This window comes from Grammomys surdaster, unplaced genomic scaffold (assembly GCF_004785775.1).
Source record: "Grammomys surdaster isolate TR1022 unplaced genomic scaffold, NIH_TR_1.0 126185, whole genome shotgun sequence".
Classification (NCBI taxonomy): Eukaryota; Metazoa; Chordata; class Mammalia; order Rodentia; family Muridae; genus Grammomys; species Grammomys surdaster.
In genome coordinates, this window is record NW_021620991.1 from 5,564,833 (window position 1) to 5,574,785 (window position 9,953).

Here is a 9,953-nt window from a genome sequence, read left to right on the forward strand (position 1 = left end):
ATATATATACACTGTCTTCATGAGTTTTAAAAGGAATGTAGCAGGGGAGAGGTCCTCGCAAAGAAAGGTCCAACCTTGGGCTCCTTGTCCAGTACTAATGACCACCTGTGTTCACACTTCAACCCTGTCAAGGAGGACTTCTGTCAAGGAGGACTTCTGTGTCCGACATAGTTGGTGTCTGGTGCATGCTGGAGGGAGAGAAACCCCTAACTTCTTTTCAGTAGATCCCTACACTGTAACATGGTGACGTGGTACAAAGATTTTGCTTGGCCAGTGGAGAAGAGGGCTCTTTCGTTTCTTCAGGACGGGCTGGTCTCCTTCCAACAGCTACAAGAACAGGAGGTCAAGTGACTCTTCCCAGCTTGTTGCCTCTGCGTGTGACACCCAGGTGACCTGTCTCTACCAAAGTGCTGACTACCTTCCCTCTCGGCCCTTGGAAAATATTCAAGTTTTTAATAGACAGGATCTATAATTAGGGCGGATTCCGGTGCCTTCAGCAGGCGAGGAGACAGGAAGCAAGACTTAGGATCCCTGCCTTAAACTCCGCACAGGCTGCTGAGAATTTCAAACTCTGAAATGACAGGAGGGAGGCTGGCCTCTGGGCACAGCTTTCTTGCTGACAATCGTGAAGGCAAGATGGACCAGAGCAGGGCAGAGCTTTGGGCTTCCCCCGCTCTCAGGAACTCCAGGTGGCTGGGAGCCTGATCCTGAATAGCTTCTGCCACTGACCTGAATTCTCGACAACCAAGACCACATAGAGACAGTTGAGAGCATGGTTAAGACAGGTGTTTAAGAGCACTTCTTGCTCTTGTAAAGGACCTGGGTTCAATTCCCAGCACCCATATGATGGTTCACAACCATCTGTAACTCCAGTTCTGGGGGATCCGATGCCCTCATCTGACCCATGAGGGCACCAAGTACACATACATACGATACACATACATACATACATACATGCAGTCAATATTCACACATAAAATGAATAATATTTTTTTTTTGGTTTTTCGAGACAGGGTTTCTCTGTGTAGCCCTGGCTGTCCTGGAACTCACTCTGTAGACCAGGCTAGCCTCAAACTCTTGAACTCAGAAATCTGCCTGCCTCTGCCTCCCAAGTGCTGGGATTAAAGGTGTTCGCCACCACCACCCGGCCAAATAAATCTTTTTTTAAAAAAATGTATAAGAAAAATGCAGATAATGGGGGCCCAAAGTCTATAAAAGTCATGAAAAGCATATCTCTGTGTATTTTATAGTTGACACGCTATCCTCTGAGAGTGGCTGGATGCGTCACACCCACTGTGGTATAGAATTGTATGTTGTGGGCTCTTGGGGCAGGGCAGCCTCCTAACTAACTCATCTTCCAGCCTGCAGACTGGAACTTCTCTCCACGGGCAGCAGAGCCTTCCAGATCACGGTGAAGTAGGAGGCAAAGGACACAGACTGTCTTCCCAAGTTCCTTTCTAAATGGCAGGCTTCCCCTACGGGCAAGCTCCGCACCCACCTACACCTTGCTGGGAAATTCTGGCTGGGGCAGAAATAGAGACCACCCTCTTCAGAGATGCTCAGACAGGTTTGGCTCCAATTTCTTGGGCAAGTCGGGCATCCTTCCACGGTTCGGGGATGCATGAGGGCATGACCACATTGCCACCTAAATAGGGGCCACAGCAATGCCAGGGACCCATAACCCTGGGTCTGGGACCTGGAGGCAAAGCAGTGTCTCCTACTTACCTGATGAGGTGAAAAGCCCAGATTAGGTGGTCCGTGCAGGGCCCGCGCGCAGTTCGGACGATGCTGAGGTATAAGTAGAGGGCGATGGCCACCGTCCAGAAGAAGGAGCTTGTGTTGGCGAAAGTAGAGAGCGCGCCCTGAAGGACACAATCCCACGAAGTGCCCGCAAAGTCCTGTAGCACTCCGTAGAAGTACGAGGCAGCCGAGAGGAGGTCTGCTAGCGATAGGAAGAGTAGCAGGCGCCGCGCCCGGCTACGCAGGTCAGGCCACAGGGCGTGCGTGGCCACCAGGAGGCCCGATCCCAGAGCTGACAGTGCACACGACAGCAGCACCACCGCGCGCTCCCACGGCAGCAACTCGGTGGGAGGCGCGGGTGAGGGCATGGCCGGCTGGGGACCAAGGGCAGATGGCCAGGGTGCACAGGCCCAAGGGTTCAGAGAGGTCGTGGCCAAGACGAGCCCGCGGTCGCCTCTGTCTGGGCATCTAGGCGCCCGGGCTCGCGTCCCCACGGGTCCCGCCTGCGTCCCAGCCCCGCCCAGTCTATCAACTATACAGCAGCGGTCTCACCGCGGCGCCCTCCACTCCCTGAGCCCGAGCTCTACAATCATACCGAGTCCTCCAGGCCCCTCCCCTGAGCTCTCCAATCCCCGCCCCTGAGCTCCTTAGTCCCCGCCCCTGCGGCCTGCGCCCCGCCCCTGCGGCCTGCGCCCCGCCCCTGCGGCCTGCGCCCCGCCCCTGCGGCCTGCTACGGCGCAGTAACACACTGGGATCTGATGCTCCAGTGCTCAGCCCCCGAGCTCTCTACGTCCCGCCCTGTAACCCCAGAACCCCGCCCAGCACCCCCACACCCCGGCCAAGCTCCTCCCGTGCCCCTACTTGCGATTGCTCCGCCCTGATGCTCATTCAGCCCCAAACTCAGGCGCTTCCCCACGTTTCCCTACGCTTCTGCGCCTCTACACTTCCCTCCTACCCAGAACCTCCCAGTCCTGTCCCAATCGTTGCTTTCTGCTTCCCAGAGCTACTCTAGGAGGTTAGCAAATGGCTAGGACATCCCGTCCTGGGGGGGAGGGGAGAATGACATTTTTAGGGCTAATGTTACTTTCCCCTGGTCAGCTTGCTTACGTGTGTGTTGGGAGGGGAGGGGCAGTTGTTGGAGACATTCTTTCCGATGGTGGCAAAAACAGGTCCAGAGCATGACCTACATTCCTGAAGCCTGGGTACTGGAAGTCTTCACAAGGTCTGTGGTGATTTGGGGGAAGTTTCTAACTTTTGTTACATTGAACGTATTGTTTTTGTGGAGCTGGGAGTGGAACTCAGGACCTTATACATCCCAATGAAGAGTTCATCTACTGAAATATATATATATATATATATATATATATATATATATATATATATATATATATATGTATGCATGTATGTATGTATGTATGTATGTATGTATATACACACATATACTTTTAGTTCCTTGTTTATTGTACATACCTTATTAGGTGCTATTTTAAAAATATGTTTTATTATTTTACGTGTGTGGATATTTGTCTGTATGGATGTACCTGTACTATGTGCATACAGTGCCCACAGAAGCTAGAAAAGGGCGTCAGACTCTCCGCCCCCCTGCACCATGGGGGGCTGAAATCGAATCTGATCCTCTGGAAGAGCAGCAAGTGCTCTTAACCGCTGAGCCGTCTCTCTAGCGCCAGGTGCGATTTTAAGGAATGAAACATTAGCGCCCTGAGTGATAGCCCTGGCAGAACAACACTGGTAATCTGAATTTGATTCTCAGGACCCACTTGGTGGAAAGAGGTAAGTTGTCATCTGACCTCCCCACCTGTGGGTGGCGCCGTCCCACCCTCATACACATAAAATAAATGTAATTTTAAATACGTAACGTGAAAAGAAAGAAATAAGGAAGCATTAGTTCCTAATTTACAGAGTCTTCTTCTTGTTCGAATATTTTGTATTTTGTATTTATATTTTGCAAAAGACCTAGCTTGCATATTCGGTGGCTCACAGCCACTTCTGATTGCAGCTGCAGTGCCTCTCATGGCCCTGATCTCTGAGGGCACTGTGCTCGCATGTACATAAGCCAGTATGCACACACATGCACATAAGCCAGTATGCACACACATGCACATAAGCCAGTATGCACACACATGCACATAAGCCAGTATGCACAGATATGCACATAAGCCAGTATGCACACACATGCATAATTCATAGTAATAAAAATAATTTTTAAAAAGTTTGTATTTTTTTATTGTCTTAACCTTGGCCCCTTTAGCCCTACAAGTCACTGGGTTTAGTGCATTTGCAAGTTTGTGCAACTGTAGTAACGGTCTAATCTGCAGCATTTGCTCTCCCTCAAGTACTTGGGCTGGAAAGATGGGTCAGCAATGAAAAGCCATCGCCACTCCCGCAGAGGGCTGGGTCAAATGCGTGTCTCTGTGAGGAATTCATGGTCCAAAGTGCCTGCATGCTCCTTTTCGCTAGTAGCACAGGAGGGGCGGTTTTGATTTCTCTCCACATATGTTTTTTTGGATGGGGTCTTATATAGCTCTGGCTGACCCTGAAGACGCTATGACCTCAAGTTTCTTGTCCCTTTCCCAGGTGCTAAGATTACAGATTGGCAACATCAAGCCCTATCTTTAAAAAAAATCATATTTATTTATTTAGCTAGCATGCTAGCTAATTTTATATCAACCTGACACAGGCTAGAGTCGTCCGAGAGAAGGGAGTCCCCAATGACAAAATTCATCCATAAGACTGGGTTGTGGGCAAGCCTGTAAGGCATTTTCTTAATTAGTGGTTGATGAGAGAGAGCCCAGCCCATTGTGGGTACAGCCCCCTTTAGGATGGTGGTCCTGGGTTCTATAAAAAAGCAGGCTGAGCAAGCCAGTAAGCAGCACCCCTCCATGGCCTCTGCATCAGCTCCTGCCTCCAGGTTCCCGCCCTGTGTGAGTTCCTGCTCTGTTTTCCTTCAGTGATGGATTGTTTACCTGCCAGTGTAAACTGAAATAGGCCCTTTCCTCTCCAAGTTGCTTTGGTCATGGTGTTTCATTACAGAACTAGTAACACTAGCTAGGACAGGAGTTAGACCCAGGGTAAAGGGTACTGCTGTGACAGACCAGACCATGTTCGGGGAAGGATTGCAGAAAGACTTTGGAACTTTGAGCTAGAAAAGCCGCTGAGCGTTGAGAGCTCAGTGAGATGCTTGGAGGGGTTTGGGAAATAAGAAAGTTGAGCACAGTGGAGAAGATAGAGGCCTGGCTTGTGAGTTACAGAGGGAAGCAGAGACTCCATGGGGCTGTTTGTGTGAAGGGTCTGTGGTTCTGGTCAGCAAGGGCTGAAGAGTCAGCGTGATTAACAGGGAAGCGGAAACACTGAAGTGAAACCTTTGCTTTACTGGGACGATTGACTCTGGACAGCTGGAGCTAAGAAATTAGTGGTGATTAAGAAGAGATCAGTATCACTGAGGTGAAATCTTCCGGGAGGTGTTTCCTCAGGTCAACACTTAGAAACTGTTCTAGAGGTGGCCTAGGTTGTAAGTTGAGCTGGCAATCAAACTTGGTGGTGTGAGAGTCACCCAGGTTGTACTGGTTTTGAGGGCATGAATGGGGTCACGGAGAGAAGCTGAGGCTTGGTACTGTGAGAAGCCACTGGTGAAGGCGCAGCCCGGGTATAGCAGGAGAGCCAGTGTTTTGGAGATGCCAATGCCGTGGGATGACCACCAAGAACAGCAGCGGCAGTGGAGAGGAGCCAGCTGGAAGCTAGGAGACAAGCTGTGTGTTAGAGGGCTGACCTGGAGAAGTGACCCCAGCCCTTTTGAGGAGCCCAGAAAATCATGAGTGACTCTCAGATAATAGGCATTGAGTCAGTTATGCTTTGGGGAGTTTGTTTTTGGTTTGTTTAGATTGCGATTATGCCCTGTTATTTTCTCTTGGACTAAGAAAGCATGTAACTTATTTTTTTTTTTTTATTTTACAGGAGTCCCCAACGGAAAAACTTTGGATTTTTAGAGACTGGGACTGAAACCAAACCTTTTCATGGGGTGGAGGGGTGCTTTACAAGACAGGGTTTCTCTGTATAGCCCTGGCTGTCCTGACACTCGCTCTACAGACCAGCCTGCCCTCAAACTCAGAGATTCTCCTGCCTCTGCCTCCGAAGTGCTGGGATTTAAGGCATGCACCACTACTGCCCAGTCTGAGACTGAATTTTGAAAGTGTTTAAATTGGTAAAAATTGTGGGACTTTTACATTTGTAATATGTTTTATATTTGTGATATTATTAATCTGAGACCTTAGGGATTACTCAAAACCAGAAAAAGTTATATATCTTAGTAGATGACATGTTCATGGATTAAGTTAATAAGGGCTCAACTGTGCATAATTTTACGTCAGTTTGACACAGGCTAGAGTCATCTGAGAGAAGGAAACCTCAATTGAGAAAATGCTTCTGTAAGATAGGGCTGTAGGCCATTAATGAGCCCCTTGTGGGTGGGGGGCCACCTCTGGTAAAGTGGTCCTGGGTTCTGTCAAAAAGTGAGCTGAGCAAGCCATAAGCAGTACCCCTTCATCAGCTCCTGCCTCCAGTTCCTGCCCTGTTTGAGTTCCTGCCCTGACTTCCCTCAGTGATGGACCATTATCTGAAAGTTTAAACCAAAATAAACCTTTCTCTACCCAAGTTGCTTTGGTCAGGGTTTCATCACTGCAATAGAAACCTTAACTGTACAGTTAGGTTTTTGTGTGTGAGAGAGTGGTGGGTACACATGGAGAAGCTAGAGGAAATTACTGTCCTTCCCCTCCATGCTGCGATGGTTTGCATATGCTCAGTCCAGGGAGTGGACTGTTGGGAGGTGTGGCCTTATCTGAGTGGGTGTGGCCTTGATGGAGTAGGTGTGTCACTATGGGTGTGGGCTTTTAAGACCCTCATCCTAGCTGCCTGGAAGCCAGTCTTCTGCTAGCAGCCTTCAGATGAAGATGGAGAACTCTCAGCTCCTCCTGCACCATGCCTGCCTGGATGCCGCCATGTTCTGCCTTGATGATAATGGACTGAACCTCTGAACCTGTAAGCAAGCCCCAATTGAATGTTGTCCTTATGAGAGTTGCCTTGGTCATGGTGTCTGTTCACAGCAGTAAAACCCTAACTAAGACAGATACTCTACCTAATTTCCTTGGTAGGGTCTCTCCCTGGAGCTGGGCTGGCAGCCAATAAATCTCACTGATATTCCCATCTCTACCCTCTTTGTGAACACATAATGTATACACATACACACACACTCACACACATTCTCACACACATACAAACATACACACACATTCAGACACTCACACATACACACATATATACATACACACACATTCACACATTATTCTCACATACACTGACACACACATACACACACAGATACACACATATACATACACACACTGATACTCTCTCTTTCTCTTTTTTTTTTAGAATTATTTATTTATTTTTTGTATATGAGTACACTGTAGCTGTCTTCAGACACACCAGAAGAGGGCATCAGATCCCATTACAGATGGTTGTGAACTACCATGTGGTTGCTGGGAATTGAACTCAGGTCCTCTGGAAGTGCAGTCAGTGCTCTTAACCTCTAAGCCATCTCTCCGGCCCTCACACACTGACACTCTCACACACATACTCACACACACTCATACACATACATGCATATACACATACACACACTGACATTCTCACACACACTCACACACATATACACACACTCTCACACACACTCACACACTCACATATTCACACATATACACACATACAGACACACTCACACACATATACACACACACTCACATACACTCACACACACATACACACACTCACACACACTCATATACACTCACACACACACACACACACACATACACACACATTTGTTAACATCAAATTCAATTCTTTTGCCTCAGTTTCCCACCTGCTGGAACTTCAGATGGATGTGTGCCACAATACCCGGCTTATATAGATTCTGTTTGTAACCATGAGACCATTTCTTTCCTTTGCTGTACTGGAGACTGAACCTACAGGCCTGTACACGCTGGGCAAGTGCTGCGCCACGGAGCCGGATCACAGTTACATTCCATTATTCATTCAACACTGTCGTGTGAGGCTTGCCAACATCCTTACAACTGTGGTCCATCGCTGTGGGCTATTCCAGTGTATAAACTGTTTACAGTGATACTCAGTTGCCTTGGGACATTGAGTTGTTTCCAAGTTTTAGTTACTTGTAAGAAAGAATGAGTGTATATTCTTTTATAATGGAAAAAAAAGGTCACTAAAAACAATTTTTAGTAATGTCAGCAAACTTATTTATGGAACTTGCTCTGCAGAGAGCCCAAGAACAGCTGCAGTCCTTCCTCAGTCACTTGAATTGTTCAAAAGTCCCCTAACCTCCCCCTGAGGTCCCTCGCCACAGTGTAACCCTGGCTAAGAGTTGTCATTGAATCTCCTTAGAGTTGTTTTTTTTATTTGTTTGGTGTTTTGGGTTTTTTGTTTGCTTGTTTGGTTGGTTGGTTGGTTGGTTGGTTGTTTTTTTTTTTTTTAAACTGGTGTGAATAGAATAATTTTGCAACTAGCCCTGTGCCTGGGCACTAGGGAGGGCAGGAGACTGGAATGTTTCTTATGTTCAGATCATGGGCATTTAATCCTTATGGTATGTTGGGGTGCAGTGGGGTGTGTGCAAAGGGAGACAGGAGACGTGGACAACCTAAGGTGTCTGTGTCTTTCTGTTGTTTGCTTTCCTTGTTTGAGATAGTCTCCTACATAGCCCAGGCTGGTCTTGAACTCCCAGCCTTCTGCTCAGCCTCCTGATGCTGGTGCCCAGCTTGTCAGATCAATACTAGCTGCACCTTCCCTGCGATATGGAGGTGTAAGTACCTCGTCTGACACCTCAAGGAAGCAGCTGGCTGTTTGCAGGCAGTTTGGACCAGGCAGTTGCTTGGTTGTCTCAGAAAATAGCAGGCTAACAACTCTCTTCTTAGGGAAAATTCCTGAGATGTGTGTGATGTAGCTTTAATTTGCTGAGATTTAAGCTTGAAGCCAAATCTCCACCTTGGAGGCTCACTGATGTTTACATCAGGGAAGGATGCTGGTTCTTAGCTTGCTGAGTGATGCTAAGCCATGCATGTGTGCTCCACCCAAGAGATCTGGGAGCTAAGGACCCAGGTCTCAGAGGTTCTGCTTCTCCTATGCAGGGGTTGAACAAGAATAGTAAGCCAAGGGAAGCCAGAAGCTTGCAACTGCCTCCAAAGTCCCAATCCTCAGTGTGCTGGCACCCTGTCCCTGTGTTGGGGACTCACTCTGGTTGGTCTATCAGTCACCACCCTCTTCTTGTCAGCAATCAGAGGAGTTGACCCTAGTGTTTCTCTAGTGGCTGTGCTGAGCTAGCTGACAGCTGTCAAGATTGTTCTACATCCAGAGTCCTCAGGGGCCATGACCCTGCTAGATTGTCCCCAGGTCTGTGCATCCCAATTGTCTGGCTTGAGAGCTGGAGACCCAGACCCAGAAAAACGCCATCGTTCAGACTTGCTGGCCCAGAAGGGTCAGTTTCCCTTTGCACTTTCTTACAAATCTCATTGCAAGAAGAAGCTTAAGAGTCTCGCCCTCTGGTGCAGTGGTGTGTGTGCGTGTGTGTGTGTGTGTGTGTGTGTGTGTGTGTGCTCTTGCAAGTTGGGTGTGTCTGTGTGCAGAGTTGCCATATCAGGACCTCTATGTTGGAGATCGCTAAGTGTTTTTCTGAGGTTGATTTTGACATAAGTAAAAGGCCACATATGTTGTTCTTGAAACTAGAACAGAGAGGGACTTTCCTTGTGCTCCTGGGAGAAGCTACCGTGGCCACCTGTCCCACTTCCCCATTTAAGGTGAACAGGACAAAGGCCCTGCCCTGATTGGGAAGAGGAAGCAGGACCTTACAGAGTCCCCCACCGCCACTCCCCCCCCCCCACATTCTCTTCCCAGGCTCCGGTATCTTCAGAGGAGTCTGTGACTTCTAATCTGGAATTAGGAGCCCTGGTCTTCAAGGAACAGCTAACCAGTGGCTGATGGTCAGGGTGTTTTCCCCTGCCCACGCTTGCTATCCTTATCTCTATCCTTAAGTTAAGGCTGTGGATGCTTGCTGAGTACCCGAATACTTGCCTACTTACCTGTACAAGGACACTGGTCCTGCTAAGCCTACCCATTGAGGCAACTCTTGCTGT

The 9,953-nt window shown here is 48.4% G+C and overlaps 1 protein-coding gene across 1 annotated transcript in view; it reads right to left on the reverse strand.

The window, feature by feature from the left end:
• Window positions 1–2,343, reverse strand: part of Gpr157 (G protein-coupled receptor 157) — a 13,762-nt gene extending 11,419 nt beyond the window's left edge. The window contains exon 1 of the mRNA XM_028757951.1: window positions 1,726–2,343. Within this exon, the coding sequence (XP_028613784.1) occupies window positions 1,726–2,108 (383 nt within the window). The 5' untranslated portion in view covers window positions 2,109–2,343. The remainder of the gene's footprint in view (window positions 1–1,725) is intronic.
• Window positions 2,344–9,953: the final 7,610 nt, after the last annotated feature.